We start from the raw sequence: 17,091 nt of genomic DNA, 5'->3' as shown, positions 1-17,091 counted from the left end.
GTGGCGCTCCTGATGGACACCATCCATGGTGGAATTAGAGGATTGCACGGTGGCGCTCCTGATGGACACCATCCATGGTGGAGTTAGAGGTTTTTACGGTGGCGCTCCTGATGGACATCATCTATGGTTGAGTTATAGGATTGCACGGTGGTGCTCCTGATGTAAGCCATCCATGGTGGAGTTAGGGCATTGCACGATGGCGCTCCTGATGGACATCATCCATGGTGGAGTTAGAGGATTGCATGGTTGGCACTTCTGATGGATACCATCCATGGTGGAGTTAGAGGATTGCACGGTGGCGCTCCTGATGGAAACAATCCATGGTGGAGTTAGAGGTTTTTACGGTGGCGCTCCTGATGGACACCATCCATGGTGGAGTTATAGGATTGCACGGTGGCGCTCCTGATGGAAACAATCCATGGTGGAGTTAGAGGTTTTTACGGTGGCGCTCCTGATGGACACCATCCATGGTGGAGTTATAGGATTGCACGGTGGTGCTCCTGATGGAAACCATCCATGGTGGAGTTACAGGACTGAACGGTGGTGCTCCTGATGGAAACCATCCATGGTGGAGTTAGAGGATTGCACGGTGGCGCTCCTGATGGACACCATCCATGGTGGAGTTAGAGGATTGCACGGTGGCATTTCTGATGGACACCATCCATGGTGGAGTTAGAGGATTTCACGGTGGCGCTCCTGATGGACACCATCCATGGTGGAATTAGAGGATTGCACGGTGGCGCTCCTGATGGACACCATCCATGGTGGAGTTAGAGGTTTTTACGGTGGCGCTCCTGATGGACATCATCTATGGTTGAGTTATAGGATTGCACGGTGGTGCTCCTGATGTAAACCATACATGGTGGAGTTAGGGCATTGCACGATGGCGCTCCTGATGGACATCATCCATGGTGGAGTTAGAGGATTGCATGGTTGGCACTTCTGATGGATACCATCCATGGTGGAGTTAGAGGATTGCACAGTGGCGCTCCTGATGGAAACAATCCATGGTGGAGTTAGAGGTTTTTACGGTGGCGCTCCTGATGGACACCATCCATGGTGGAGTTATAGGATTGCACGGTGGCGCTCCTGATGGAAACAATCCATGGTGGAGTTAGAGGTTTTTACGGTGGCGCTCCTGATGGACACCATCCATGGTGGAGTTATAGGATTGCACGGTGGCGCTCCTGATGGAAACAATCCATGGTGGAGTTGGAGGTTTTTACGGTGGCGCTCCTGATGGACACCATCCATGGTGGAGTTATAGGATTGCACGGTGGTGCTCCTGATGGAAACAATCCATGGTGGAGTTAGAGGTTTTTACGGTGGCGCTCCTGATGGACACCATCCATGGTGGAGTTATAGAATTGCACGTTGGCGCTCCTGATGGAAACAATCCATGGTGGAGTTAGAGGTTTTTACGGTGGCGCTCCTGATGGACACCATCCATGGTGGAGTTATAGGATTGCACGGTGGTGCTCCTGATGTAAACCATCCATGGTGGAGTTAGGGCATTGCACGATGGCGCTCCTGATGGACATCATCCATGGTGGAGTTAGAGGATTGCACGGTGGCGCTCCTGATGGACACCATCCATGGTGGAGTTATAGGATTGCACGGTGGCGCTCCTGATGGACACCATCCATGGTGGAGTTATAGGATTGCACGGTGGTGCTCCTGATGGAAACAATCCATGGTGGAGTTAGAGGTTTTTACGGTGGCGCTCCTGATGGACACCATCCATGGTGGAGTTATAGGATTGCACGGTGGTGCTCCTGATGTAAACCATCCATGGTGGAGTTGAGGACTGCATGGTGGCGCTCCTGATGGATTCTGGGTAATGTTATACAAAGTTACAAGTGTCCTGTTAATTATTTCAAATATTTGAGAGTCTCCTAATATCGCAAGTAATATATCACAAAGAAATCTTCCTCCCAGCTTTAAACTACAATCTCAAACTAAAAATGAAAAAAAAAGGCAATCAATGTAAATCCACTCCAGCCTCGCAGGTGTTAAAATCTCCATGGCGCCCAAAAGTGTATGGGTTAAGTGCGCATTCCTGATGGATGTGTTAAACACTGCGCGTATTGTGTCGCACACACGTAGAGCGAGTCCCTGCAGGGGTTAAACAGCTGAGCGCCCTCCCTCCAGCATTCCAGGCTTTTTTGCTCCCATCTCTGCGCATGCGTCTTTTTGCGCCCAGTGCCAGATCCCTGCGCAGTGCGCCCCGGACATAGGACTGGAGGAGGGGGACGAGTGAGCAGAGCGCAGTGCTGCGGCCAATCACTCCGGAGCGGCAGCAGGGGCAGAGCCACGGGCACACTGCACTTTGCAAACTTCTTGTGCCAAGCCAAACTTGCCTGTGCGACCCTTGCTAGAGCTGCTGCCCCGGGAGCCACAAGGAAGCGGAGGAGATACTTCACCGCCCTCATCTCTGTGCCCCATTCTTTGTCCTCTGCCTGCATCATGCTCTGGATATCCTTCTCCCCTCTGCTGCTGTGCACTTTAGCCGTCTGCAGTGCCCTGCCTGACAAGACCAAAAGTTGTGTGGAGGTCCGGAAACTTTATGAGTCCAAAGGCTTCAACCTGAATGATGCTCCAGCCCATGAGATCAATGGTGAGTGTATATAGGGGGTCTGTGGAAAATGTGCTGTGATGCACCCTAGTGGGGTCCGGTTGGGTGCACATCTGGCCCTATATGGGAAATATGGAGCCGATCGGTCCGTATGTTGTGACTTTCCCATATGACGAGCTTGTGTGTCACATATTGGGGTCCGGTTGGGTGCACATCTGGCCCTATATGGGAGATATGGAGCCGATCAGTCTGTATGTTGTGACTTTCCCATATGACGAGCTTGTGTGTCACATATTGGGGTCCGGTTGGGTGCACATCTGGCCCTATATGGGAGATATGGAGCCGATCAGTCTGTATGTTGTGACTTTCCCATATGACGAGCTTGTGTGTCACATATTGGGGTCCGGTTGGGTGCACATCTGGCCCTATATTGGAGATATGGAGCCGATCGATCCGTACATTGTGACTTTCCCATATTGGGGTCCGGTTGGGTGCACATCTGGCCCTATATGGGAGATATGGAGCCGATCGGTCTGTATGTTGTGACTTTCCCATATGACGAGCTTGTGTGTCACATATTGGGGTCCGGTTGGGTGCACATCTGGCCCTATATTGGAAATATGGAGCCGATCGATCCGTACATTGTGACTTTCCCATATTGGGATCCGGTTGGGTGCACTTCTGGATCTATATGGGAGATATGGAGCCGATCGGTGCGTACATTGTGACTTTCCCATATGGCCAGCTTGTGTGTCCCATATTGGGGTCCGGTTGGGTGCACATCTGGCCCTATATTGGAGATATGGAGCCGATCGATCCGTACATTGTGACTTTCCCATATTGGGGTCCGGTTGGGTGCACATCTGGCCCTATATGGGAGATATGGAGCCGATCGGTCTGTATGTTGTGACTTTCCCATATGACGAGCTTGTGTGTCACATATTGGGGTCCGGTTGGGTGCACATCTGGCCCTATATTGGAAATATGGAGCCGATCGATCCGTACATTGTGACTTTCCCATATTGGGATCCGGTTGGGTGCACTTCTGGATCTATATGGGAGATATGGAGCCGATCGGTGCGTACATTGTGACTTTCCCATATGGCCAGCTTGTGTGTCCCATATTGGGGTCGCCTGAAGTGTACCGGTGACTTCTGATGGCACTGGATAGGCTGCAGAAGAGCGGGCGTTATAGCAGAACCCTTACCCCACCTCTCTTCTGGCTTTGGGGCCAGGTAAGAAGGGAAACGAAGGAACCACTAACGTGTGGACATTCTACAGCAAAAGGACTGGTGACCAGAAACATAATGTAAAAAAAAAAAAAAACAAAAAAAAAAACCCATTTTTTTTTCTTTATTTTACACGATCCCATAAATAATCCTAGTAATTGAGCCGTTTCGTAAATCCAATATCCCTTCCAGTCCACAACTGATACTTTTCGGCTGAAGTCCCCCCCCCTAACATTTCTAGTTGACAATATGGTCACATTGTAGGGGGCGGGGGGGGGGGGGGGACTGTACAAAAAATGGTTGGTTTAGGGCTGGCTCTAGTGATTCAGACACAGGAAACAAGGTCTGGATTGGGTTCAGTCATCCAAGTGTCCCATCAGGCATGTGTTCTGCAGACATGGTGTGCTCCTGCATTCACACACTTTAATTACACCTTGGGGCAGGATTTCCTCACTCTGCCTTATTACCTAGTGGACGCTCCTTCCCATTGTTTGTGCTAATGCATTGTGTGGCTTTCTGCATTGTTTGCTGTACCCTCTTGTATACTTTTGCTCGGTGCTTTATACTTCTTGTGAGTAGGTGGCAGCGATCTGCTGATGAGGTCCTACAAGGAGCTGATTCAGTTGTCAAAGTTTTCATTTCTTGTTTCTCAATAGGTTCAAGTGTAAATATTAACAATTTATTTGTGTAATTTTACGGTTTCTCTGCATTGGGTCCCTGTCAGGTGGGTAAGGGAGTTTTTCTCTTTCCTAAGGGTTAATCAGACTTCGCTGCACAATAACCCTTTCAGGTCTACAGATGGTCTTTTGAGAAGTTGTCTGGCACCTTCTCATTCCTTTTCAAAATGTTTGGTTTCAAAATATTCCACTTGAACATTGCCATCGAGTCTGGACTTGGAGCAATCGTATGAATTATACAGTACAGGGAATTCTTAGGGTTTGGATATTCAATATTAGTTTTTTTTTTTTCCTGCCAAAATGTGGGCACGTATTCAATTTTTAATGGGTCAGTTTCTGCCAAACTCATAGGGGGGGTGAATTTATTTCAGTAGTTTCAAGTCAGGATAATCAGACATGAAGTGTGATATGCCGGTTGCGTATCTGGTCACTTTCTATTCTGTTGTCCAGGAGTTGATTCATCCTTTCAGTGTAATTTTGCAGCCCTCATACTGGTAGGAAAGGGCGGCACGGTGGCTCAGTGGTTAGCACTGTTGCTTTGTAGCCCCGGGTGTCCTGTGTTCAAATCGCACCAAGGACAACATCTGCAAGGAGTTTGTATGTTCTCCCCGTGTTTGCGTGGGTTTCCTCCGGGTACTCCGGTTTCCTCCCACACTCCAAAGACATACTGATTGGGAATCTAGATTGTGAGCTCCAATGGGGACAGTGATGTCACAAACAGTGTCTATAAAGTGCTATGGAACATGCCGGCACTATATAAGCAAAGCATTACAATACTAAATAGTGGAGTAAATGTATCTTGCAGCTTAGGTACTATTCCTTCTTTTTTTCCCACGTGTGTCTTGACTGTATATACACTCATAAACATTTTTACTTTCCCTTTCATTGTCCTCTGCTTTTAAGCTTTATAATATTTTCTTTCCCAGTAACCTATGGTGGGTGACAACCACTAGTGACAGTCCAGACTCAAATTTCCATAAGATTGTTATGTAATATGATTCTGCATAACAATGGTGATGTACATGCTATTCATAGTCTGCGGAAAACTTGTGACAGCTCCTATAGATGGTAATGGTTGTCATTAGTCCTTCAGAAGCTTTCACCTCTCAGAAGCTCTAAGGCTCCATTGAATATTATAAGATTCCATAGACCTACTTCTGAACTAGATGCATTTGCTTAGGGTGTCTTAGGCTGTGTGCACACGCTGCGGAACCTGCTGCGGATTCATCCGCGCGGATTTTGCAAAATCTGCAGATAAATCCACAGGTCAAAAGACCTGCAGTTTATCTGCGGATTAGCCTGCGGTTTATCATCTCCACAGTGGAGGAGATGGCAAACCGCAGCGGAATCCGCAGAAAGAATTGACATGCAATTCTTTCTGCGGATTTGAAACCGCTGCAAAATCCGTACGGAAAATTCTGCAGCGTCTGCACAGCAGTTTTTGATTCCCATAGGGAATAATGGTACTGTACACCTGCTGCGGATCCGCAGGGCCAAATCCGCTGCGGATCCGCAGTGTGTGCACACAGCCTTATTTCGGCTGAGTATGCATCTTGCAGCTATGGTACAGCATTGCAGGACTGGCCAAATCTCAGAACGCCGTTGGGTCAGTGTGCCTAAAAAGTTGGCTTTTCTACTTTTTGAGAGACTTTGTTTTGGTAGCTGTGAAAGAACTTTTTTGCTCCTGAAGTCTTTATTGTTTTGTCCAGATTAGGACTTTCTTAATTGTCCAAGGAAATGGACACGTGTAACGACTCCTGAAGCCACGCTTGTTTCCGTTCTTCCAGTTATTTCATAGATTATGTAAAAGTTTTCATTCCCCATTAAATCTTCCAATGAAGATGGCAATTCAGCTGTGCACAGATCATCCAGTGTTCTCCTCTGTAGGTGTGCTTTTTTCAGAGCAGCTGGTAGGCTCCCTCGTTTTTTTTTTTTTTTTCCCAGGGACATCAGTTGGGCCATAAATAGATGCTGTTGGAAAAATGGGAAGTGTCACTTAATCGGTTTGTTTATCTCTGCACTGCGTCGTCCATTTTTTAAAATTTTTTTTATAAGCCTACCTCTGTTAACTTCCGAGGTATATGGCACTAAAACCCTCTCCAAGCCCCCCCCACGACTCCATTTCACAGTCCAAGGGCTCTGTGAAATAACAGTGATTGAAATAAGGACAGTTTTATACTTTGTAGCTGATAATGACTTGTGAATCCTTCTGTTCATGTGAGCTGCTTGGGGTCCAATTTGTGATACCTGTATGTAAAAGGAAATTTGGTGATTTTTCTTTTCCCTCATCTGTTTTGGATGTTAAAGCAGATGTTGTCCTGTTGGGTTTTATTACTGTTTTTACTGAATTAATTATAAACTCTATCCAGTAATCTGCTGGGAGTGGACAGGATACTATAGACTACAGCTGCACTCATCCGACCTCCCTATACACATGGATAATCAATTCAGCTGAGGCACAGGTAGATAAGCCTCTACTTGACTCCTCTGGCACAATTTATCTCCCTTGAGAGCAGAAAATAGGGCATCTAGCATGCCTGACACTTGCCTTAGAAAGTTGGTCCACCCATACACGTTGAGTTTGGAAGGACTGGATGACTAACAAGTGGTTCTGAGTTCATATGGCTTTATAGTATGGTAGTTGAAACAGGCCGACATGAACAACCTAGGCAAAAAGTTACACTGCTGAAACAAAGGTCTAGTTTTGTCAACTACTCGGCTTCTAGAGATTTTCCATCATTGCTAAATATAACTTAGGAGGTTTATAAAAGTGATGGTTTAAGGGCCTATCAGCACAAAGTTACTTTTCCAACCAAGTTAAGGCACTAGGTGTACCCTTTGTTAGGCGTCTGGGTTCTGCGTTTGCTCTGCAGGAATCCAGAGCCTCACATTCTGCGGTCTCCTGCTGTCTTTCTACTGCAGAGGTTACTTTGCAGCAGACCGCTCCAGAGACTAAGTCCCTCTGTGCTCCTACTGGGCATGCTCACGAGGCGATCTCCCATTGGAGATTGGGAGTCATGTGCCCAGGTCCTGCTCCAGATCTCATTGGTCTATCTCGGAGATCTGGAAGGTCCCGCACGGCTATAAAAAGTGCGCATGACCGTTCGGCCATGCGCTAGTATAGACTTTTCAAGCTAATGTGTGAATGGTGACGGATGTATGATTCTGGTGACTGACTCATTTGAAACCCCTTCCCTCTGATATTACGCATGTGGATAGGGAATTAGTGCAGCAGTCAGCGCCAGTCAGTGCCAAGCCTTAGGCCACTGTGCACACCGCACCACTACTCTAGCGTCCGACATTGCTCCTGCTTCCTATCTTTGTCGACTAGCGGCCGTGCCCTACGCTGCGCTGCAGTTGCAGCCCTCCTTGGCGTTTTCAGTAGGGACGCCGCACACACGGTAGGTCTAGAGGGACGCAGCTCCTCTGCCTTGGGTCCTGCTCCTGTGACCAGATACCGTGTGTGCATTTACCTGAGGCCTGTGATACTAACAGGCTCAGCGTTTTTGTATGTTTATGTTGCGGCGCCTCTGTGTGTGAACAGAGCCCGCTTTGCGCACTTCGGGTGAAGTGTAACCCGTGCGCATTATACCGCCATATTGTTCGTCTGTCATTACCTAGCAGCGGTTGTAACACCTACTGCATGGTGGACCCCGAGCGGCGAACGCACTTCTATTATTTTTATTTAGTGCGTTCCGCCGTTCCTAACACCTTTAGTGTGGCCGACCATTAGTGCACCTTCTTGTTTTCGCTCTAACGCCGTCCTTTCTTTGGCTCCTGGAAAGCCAAAGCTGTCATTCAAGAAAGAATAAGGAGCAAATTGATGGAAAACGGGTAGGTGCACTAAATGGCTCATCCACACTAAGACAGCAACACGCATCGGGGCTTGGTTTGAATAGTCAATTTGCGATGACAGACTCCTTTTTTTTTTTTTTTTGTTTCACGATTTCTGTCCACCACACAGGGGACGTCATCCTCTGGTCTTGGCAAGTCTTGTGCATGAACGTGATGTTCTGCTTATGTGGCAGGTAGGTATTGGTGACGCCGATCTCTCATTACATCCCATGCTTACCAAAGCAGAGTCGCTGTTACTAATGGCCACACTTGGCATGAGCAGTTTTTCGATGAAACGAGGGAGCAGTCAGTTAACTGGCTTCATTGCTGATGGCTTCGAAAAGCAGAGAATAGCTGAGACCCGATGGTGACATGTCTTCTCATTTAGTTGAATCAGTTGCATCAAGTCAGAAATGAAATTCTGCAAGTTATGACTATCATTGAGTACACGTCCCAAAATTTTCAGTGCTTTTTAGACCACCTCTTTATGCCCCGTAAAGGTTGAAAACGGCCTTCCTTACCATTTTTTTTTTTTTCTTTCTAGTTTTGTCTGTTTCTGCAAAGACGGCCGGAAAGACTGAATCTCTCCAGGCGAAATATGATCTGAGCCACCAGAAATATTTGTACCCTTCAGAATGAGAAAAATGTGCACAGAATTTTCACTTTGAGCAAAGTGTGGTGGCAGAGGGGAGGGGAAACACTGACATTTGTTCTTGTTTTTTTTTTCTATCTTTGTGCTTTTTTTTTTTTTTTAAGGCCAAATCATCTTTTTGGGCGACCAACTTAAAGTCCAGGTTTTTTTTTTTTTTCTATAAAGATTTAGAATGGTTGGTTGGATGCAATATTTTTACTTGATATGTGATTTAGTTTTGAAGCTTTTGTGAAATACATATAAGATGTTCTAGGAGTCTTTTAAATGTCCACTTTCCAGACTTATGAGGTTTGGTAAAGATATGAAATCACTGTAGTAAAGTACCGGTACTTGGCCAATAAGGATGTCCACTTTCCAGACTTATGAGGTTTGGTAAAGATATGAAATCACTGTAGTAAAGTACCGGTACTTGGCCAATAAGGGACTTGTAAATAATTGGCGACTCTATGCAAGAAGAGATTTCAACAGGCAATTATATACTGACTTTTGATTGGTGACCAATTTGGGGAACTTTGGTATAACATCAATGGATGCTAAAGTTGAAACATCTGAGGGTGCATATTTCAGTGGGTTGACATTACTACTGGTGATGATCGAATGTGCTTGGATAAGGTGTTATCTGGCCATGCTATCCTAGTGACTCTGGCGTGCTCGAATAATGTGTTCGAGTCTCTGCTGCTATTAGGCTGGTTTCACATTAGCGTTTTTTTTTAGCAGAGCGCATTGTGCGCTATTGGTCGCATGCGCCCCCATGTTTAACATGGGGGGGCGCATGGTCTTGCGTTCGTATGCGTTTTTGTGCGCATACTTTTTTAAGGTGTGCGCCAGACGCAACCTGTTGCATTTTTGGGTCCGTCCAACGGCGTAAAAAAAACAAACAAAAAAAAACGCATGTGCACACTTGCGCACGGAATGCGGCAAAATAACGCATTACAGTCGCATGGATAGGCGCACGCCTGCGTTACAAAATGCATGTGTGTTAAGAGTTAACATGGCTTGAAACTTATTAAAATGCTTGCGCCAAAAACGCAAACGCATGATGGTGTTTTTGCATGCTTTTCTATTGCGCCCGAAGCGCTGTGCTAATAAACGCTAATGTGAAAGTAGCCTTAGTCAGCCGCATCACATGCAGGGATTGTCTAACAGCCGGGAGACATGCAGCCGCAGGGTCTTGAACATATTCTGTCATGAAGAAGACACTCGGTTAGCACCCGAGTATGCTAGGATAACTCCTTATGTAAGCACATTCACTATGACAAATTACTACACCTTCCTATATTTGCTTGAGGGTTGACAGCAACTTTTGTTTTTGACAGATTTGGACTCTTCTTGATGCCTCTACTACTTTTTCCTGCATGGTGTCGTAGTGCCAATGTTCGTTTTGCCTAACACAAGAAATCTATAAATATACAAAGTATTTTTTGCACGTTCCTACAACTTTAAAGGGGTGGTCCAGTCTAAGAAGAAAAGTATGCAGACTGTCTGTTACTACATGCTGTTGAATCATGACATTGTGCACGTTCCCATGTGTTCTCCCTGCGGGTGGGCATTCTTGTGACCAGTTGTTTGTGATTTTTGCACACCTCTACTCACATGCCAACTAAACTCCCCATTTCTCAATGTTTTAGTGGAGGATAGTCTAGTTGGCACATGACTACTAGCATGCAACTCACCTGCATGTGTTCATATGACCGTCCACCTTGATGGAGGGGTGGGAACGGGAACATGCATTCTACAATTACATAGTGGTTGCTGACTTTTCTTCTTGAATTGGGCAAACTCTTTTTAAGGCCAAAGCAGTGTGAGTATGTGCACCCCTTGAGTATTTTACAAGAGTTTTTTTTTTTTTTTTTTTTCGTTTGTATGTGTGAAAAACACTGAATGAATGGACATGGTGCAAGCTTGGAAAATCATTTTGGTTCTGATCAGCAACTAAAAAAAAAAGCAGCATGTGCATAAGATTTCAGAAACTTCACTTTGCTGGTACTATAAAATGGCAATTTTTTTTTTTTTTTGCAGACGGCCGTACAATTTAGACCGCAGTGCTAATTCTGGCCACGTCTGTCATGACTCAAGCCTGACAACTTCATAGAAATATATGCGGCTGTCACGCTCGGGATAGAGCCGCTGGCCAGTCCGTGCAATGTGGCCCCATCTCAGTCCATTTTATACGCCTGTCTGACTGCACACAAGCCAGGATAATGGACCATTATTCATGGTACCAACCCAGTTGTCAATTAATTCATACATTTCTAGGAGGAATAACGGAGGAGCAGCACAATGTAAAAACATCCAGAATTGTTCCATGCGGGATACAAATATTTACCAAAACTGACTTGTCTGGTGATGACAGATCCTATATTAGGGGAGTATCATGACTAAAGATGCATGCTCTTTGTAAGGGAGAGAAATGGCTACCTGTCTGTCTTGGATAGTGACCGCTGCTTATCATTAATTTCCCCAATGAAAGACCTGTACAGACAGTCCTATGGTCTGATCGTTCCTACAAACTCTCATTTGCAGAATGATGTCTCTTGTAAATGGACCTTTAGCTTGTTGGCTCAGTCCTTTGCTCACTGCCCTTTATCAAGCTTCTTTTCATTTTGTATGTTTGGTACTAAATGTTTATCACTATGTTTTCCTAAATGTCAGCAAATTTACTTGTTTTCTCAGGAAATCTTAAACTCCTTTGTCTGGAGATAGGAATGGAAATGAAGGCAGGCTGCAGTGATGAGCTCAGCCATTCTTCATTCAGTTTGCTTGTATGAGTTTATTTAGTTATGTCTTTGTTTTTGTAACCTTCTGTTCTTGGAAGATCAAAGGCGTTTCTGGAAATATTTGGGGACATTTGCTGGATATATATATATATATATATATATATATATATATATATATATATATTATATGTTGTGCACAGTGGAGCTAATAAGTTGCTATTGCAGGCTGATCTCTTGGATGTTGGAAGTCATTGATCATTTGGCAGGTCTGGACTTTCATTGTTGACCCCCTTCCCCCAGGGCCCATTAACTCTACTTCTTCCTCCCCCATCAGTATACAGTTTGCCACATCTACCATGATTAAAAAACACAGTGCTGAATATGTTATTAGTTTGACATAATATAAAATTCAGTAAATGCTGCCATAGAGTTACTAATATACAACCCATGATCCCAATTGTTGCATGTGAAAAATATCAACCAGGCACATCAAAAGTGTTGTGCTTGAAGACCATCTACAGAGATGATTTTCTATAAGTTTATGGTTGAAAAATTCTAATTTCCAAAGGAGATAATAAATGACTGCTAGATCCTTATTTTTCTTAATTTCTCTGAAACTTTTGAAAGCAAATACCTTTTTGCCACTTGTTCTGACTGGCAACTTATTTTTTTAACATCTTCACTTTCTGATTTTGCAATCTAAAGGCCATACATGTTTGTTTTACAGATCTGTGTTGTACAGTTGTGTAATATGGAGGCATAGCTTTTTTTTTTTTTTTCACTATCTTTGTGAAGTGCTTATACACTTGCAGTTTTTCTGGTGAGCATTTTGTAGCAGATCTCCAATACCTGCTTCAAAAAGTATTTAAAGTGCTTTTTTCTTATTCATGTGGATTTTGGAGCAGATCTGGTTCAAAAGACACGTTAAAAAATGTAATGTGAACATACAATAATCATTTCCTCTTGAGTTTTGGAATTTTTTTTTTCCCTGCAACTTTTTGATTTGACAGTCCCTAGTTTTAAGCTGATTCCATCAGAATCAATTTCAAAGTGTCCTCATATGCTTATTTCCCCCCCCCTCCAGGCTTATTTCCAGAATGAGTGTATTTCCCATAAAATGTTTTTTTTTTTTTTTTTTTTTTTTTTTTTTCCCCCAAACTTTTTTTGAAAACCAATTTGGAGCAGTCACTAAAGAATAAATAAAAAAAAATACAGTGAGCAGAGTTCCTAAGGCTATGCTCGCACACAATTTTTCCATGGAGGTTTTTTTATTTATTTATTTATTTATTTATTTTTTTTTTCACCCCTCTACTTCAAAAAAAATCCATTGACTGGAACAACTCCTGATGTGCACACGGTGCAGATATAGCTGTGGATTTGGCTGAATCCGCAGGTAAAATAACCTGCGTTTTACCTGTGGATTTAGTGCAGATTTACTGCGGATTTTGTGCAGACTTCGGCTGCGTGCACACCTGCGGATTTGCAGGTAAAACCGCAGGTAAAGTGACCTGCGGATTTGCCAGCAGTTTTCCCCTGCAGATTGACACCTGAACAATGGAACATGTGTCAAACCACAGCAGAATCCGCAGAAAGAATTGACATGCTGCGGATTTAAAACTGCAGCAAAACCGTGTGGGGAAAATCCGCAGCATGTGCACTGCAGATTTGTAATCCCATTGGCTAACGTTGTACTGTACACTGTCTGCGTAACTGCTGCGGGTCCACAGGGCCAAATCTGCTGCGGATCCGCAGCGTCTGCACATACCCTTTGTGTGGATTTCCCCAGCGTTTTTACACCTGGGGATTCCTATAATGGAATGGGTGTAAAACGCTGCGGATTCCGCCCAAAGAATTGACATGCTGCAGAAAATAAACTGCAGCAAATCTGCGCAGAATGTTCCGCAGCATGTGCACAGCGGATTTGGTTTTCCATAGGTTTACATGGTACTGTACACTGCATGGAAACTGCTGCGGATCCGCAGGGCCAAATCAACTGCGCATCCGCAGACGAATCCGCAACGTGTGCACATACCCTAAGTCCATATTCCCATGATGAGCTTTTGGTGAGGTTTTTGATGCTGCAGAATTTCTGCAACTATTATGTAAATTAGGTTACTTTTATTTTTTTCCATTGCGGTTTTTTTTTTTTTCCATGCAGTTTTTTCTCGTTTTTGACTTTGCGTCTCTTGTCTCTTTTTGGTATGTCATGCTTTAACTAAAGCTGCTTTGTTTTTGAAACCTCCTGGTATTTGGCTTTGACAACTTTATTGATATACTTAGTTGCAGATTACATTTTTTGATGTGTTTCAACAGCAGACAAACGCACATGCATTTTTTACCTGTATGTTTTCCACATCTGATACAAGTCTTTGGGGAAAATCCGCACAGAAAACTCTGCATATCCCAGAGAGAAATTATCATGTTGCGGATTTCAAACATGGACTGCGGTTCAGTATGCTGAGTAAAATAAAAGCACAGTGGGCAGGAGATTTCTATAAATCCCATCCACTTTACTGGAACTGTAGGACGCTGTGATTTCGAAACCACAAAAACTCATCGTGGGAACGTAACCTAAAGATGTAGGATTTTTTTACAAGTTCTTTTACAATTACCTTTGTTGGCGCTCCGCTTATTGCCAAGACTTTGTGTTTATCATTTGTGATGAGCGACTGTGTTTGGATTAGGTGTTATCCGACCATACTCGGGTGCTAACCTAGTGACTTCGGCGTGCTCGAATAATATGTTCCAGTTCCTGCGGCTATAAGGCAATCCCTACATGTGTTTCAGCTGTAGAACAGCCGGGAGACATGCAGCCGCGGGGACTGGAACATATATTTCGAGCACGCCAAAGTCAGTTAGCTCCTGAACATGTTCGCTCATCACTATTTATCATGAAAACAATTACCGGTAATCAGGAGAACTTTATCGATGCATCTTGATTCGAACCCCTAAGATTTTGCTTAGACACACAACTTGCTTAGACTAGCGCACTGTCCATTATTAGCCGTCCCCACCGGTCTCTTTGGCCACCCTGTTTTCTCTCTTGTTTGTCAGTTGTAACTCTTGCTATCCTGATGTAACCTTTTTCCGTTTCCATTTTTAATGTGTAACGTGAACATATTTGACAACCTACAAACTCTTCACACACACCTGGGAAACATATTTTTTTTTTTTTTCACCTCCTCCTGTTCCTGGAATGGCAGAGCAGAGATCTAGAGATGTTTGCTGGCTCTGTCACATACACATCTTGTGTTAATTGAAGCTTTTTTTTCCCCTCGTCTCAGGAAATCCTGGTCTAAAAGGACCATTTACATTCTCGGTAATATTTTAAAATTTTGGATGGCTCCCTTCATACCAAGGGATGCGTACGCAGTGGAAAGTCTGGTGCAGTCTTTCCTGCTTCATAATGCAGCAATTGATTCCTTTTGGGCTGCGCTCAGTTATTCGCTTGTCTGGCTTTGTGGCTTCGTACCTGCACAAGACATTTATTAATGTTTAACGTTTGGGGGTGGGTGGAACGGGATATGATATGGCGTGGTGATAGTGATTGATATGGTCTATGGTGGTGGAGCAGATCGGACCATATGGTAAATCTTCTACATTGTTACCTGTGCGCTCGAGCTGGAGACCTGGGCTAATGACTTTAAATTGCGACTAATGTATTCACCCAACATTTGAGTTTTTGTCTCATCCTTTATCTCCTTGCTAAGGCTGCCGCTGCCTTTATTTGGGCTAGTGAATGACCTACTGGACGGCTTTATCTCCCCTTAACAAAAGAGATGTCTTTTTAGCCAGAAACCTTCGGGGACCACCAAGGACTCTGAGCTCACGCAGTGCAGCGCCGCACCGCACTCAACAATAACAAAAATGCGTGACTGAATAGTTAAAAAATGTGGAGTGGTGGAAGCATTCATCTACGTCCAGAACACTGTCATAACACACAGACCCAAGCAAATATCTCTGGGCTGCGAAAATAGAACGGAGAAGTGTTTAGGGCTACTTGTATGACTCGCATATGTGACTCCTCGCAGCGTCAGCCATGCGCTCCAAAACAAATCCGCTTCCAAAATATCAGCAGTCACATTCGTATGTGGACGCCCGCACGTACATTCTGGTAAACGTTACATTTAATAAAACTTGACTTGGACGTACGAGACCAGAAAAAAGATTGTTCTTTACAGTTCTCGTGTTTTTAAAGGCACATGATAAAGTTTCATAGATAATTTCTACTAAATATCACACCTGAATCTGAACATTGCATTATGTAACCAAAAAGGGAAAAAAAGTGCCGCACTCCACTGCATTTTTTTCCTGTTATCGGCAGTCAAATGTACAGTAGAAATTTGTACTGATTTTTGCATTTTAATATATAATACATACAGCTCTGGCAAAAATTAAGAGACCACTGCAAAATTTTCAGTTTGTCTCATTTTTCTCTTTATAAGTATTTTTTTTTTGAGTAAAATGTAAATTATTTTATTCTATAAACTACTGACAACATGTCTTCCAATTTCCAAACACTAAATTTTGTATTTATGTACGGAAAATGAGAAATGGTCAAAATAACAAAAAAAAAACTGCAGTGCTTGCAGACCTCAAATAATGCAAAGAAAACAAGTTCATAATCATTTATAAACAACAATTCTAATGTTGTAACGCAGGAAGAGTTCAGAAATCAATATTTTGTGTAATAACCATGATTTTTAATCACAGCTTTCATGCGTCTTGGCATGCTTTCCACCAATCTTTCACATTGCTTTTGGGTGACCATATGTCACTCCTGGTGCAAAAATGTAAGCAGTTCCTCTTTGTTTGGCCTGTGACTATCCATCTTCCTGTTGATTACATTCCAGAGCTTTTCAATGGGGTTCAGGTCTGGAGATTGGGCTGGCCATGACAGAGATTTGATGTGGTGGTCCTTCATCCACACATTGATTGACCTAGCTGTGTGGCATGGTGCATTGTCCTGCTGGAAAAACCAGTCCTCAGAGTTGGGGAACATTGCCTGAACAGAAGGAATCAACTGTTTTTCCAGGATAACCTTGTATGCGGCTTGATTCATATGTCCTTTGCAAAGATTAACCTGCCCAATTCCAGCCTTGCTGAAGCATCCGCAGATCATCACCGATCCACCACCAAATTTCATAGTGGGTTCAAGACACTGTGGCTTGTACGCCTCTCCAGGTCTCCGTCTAACCATTAGATGACCAGGTGTTGGGCAAAGCTGTTAATTAGACTCAGAAGCTTACCTTATTCCAGTCCTCTATGGTCCAATCCTTATGGTCTTTTGCAAACTTCAGCCTAGCTCTCCTTTGCTTCTCATTGATAAAAGGCTTTTTTTTAGCTTTACATGACTTGAGCCCTGCCTCTAGGAGCCTGTTAAAACTGTTCTTGCCGTGCACTTCAC

General features: G+C 44.0%; 1 protein-coding gene across 1 annotated transcript in view; it reads left to right on the top strand.

Annotated features, from left to right (window-relative positions):
* Positions 1 to 2,147: 2,147 nt before the first annotated feature.
* GPC4 (glypican 4) overlaps positions 2,148 to 17,091 on the top strand; it is a 196,376-nt gene continuing 181,432 nt past the window's right edge. Inside the window, exon 1 of the mRNA XM_073543504.1 lies at positions 2,148 to 2,617. Coding sequence (XP_073399605.1) covers positions 2,467 to 2,617 — 151 coding nt within the window. The 5' untranslated portion in view covers positions 2,148 to 2,466. The remainder of the gene's footprint in view (positions 2,618 to 17,091) is intronic.

The sequence above is a fragment of the Dendrobates tinctorius genome, unplaced genomic scaffold, assembly GCF_039654945.1.
Source record: "Dendrobates tinctorius isolate UK_male_01 unplaced genomic scaffold, ASM3965494v1 ptg000133l, whole genome shotgun sequence".
Taxonomy (NCBI): domain Eukaryota; kingdom Metazoa; phylum Chordata; class Amphibia; order Anura; family Dendrobatidae; genus Dendrobates; species Dendrobates tinctorius.
The sequence above is the reverse complement of the archived record's forward strand: the minus strand, read 5'-3'. Positions and strand labels throughout refer to the sequence as shown.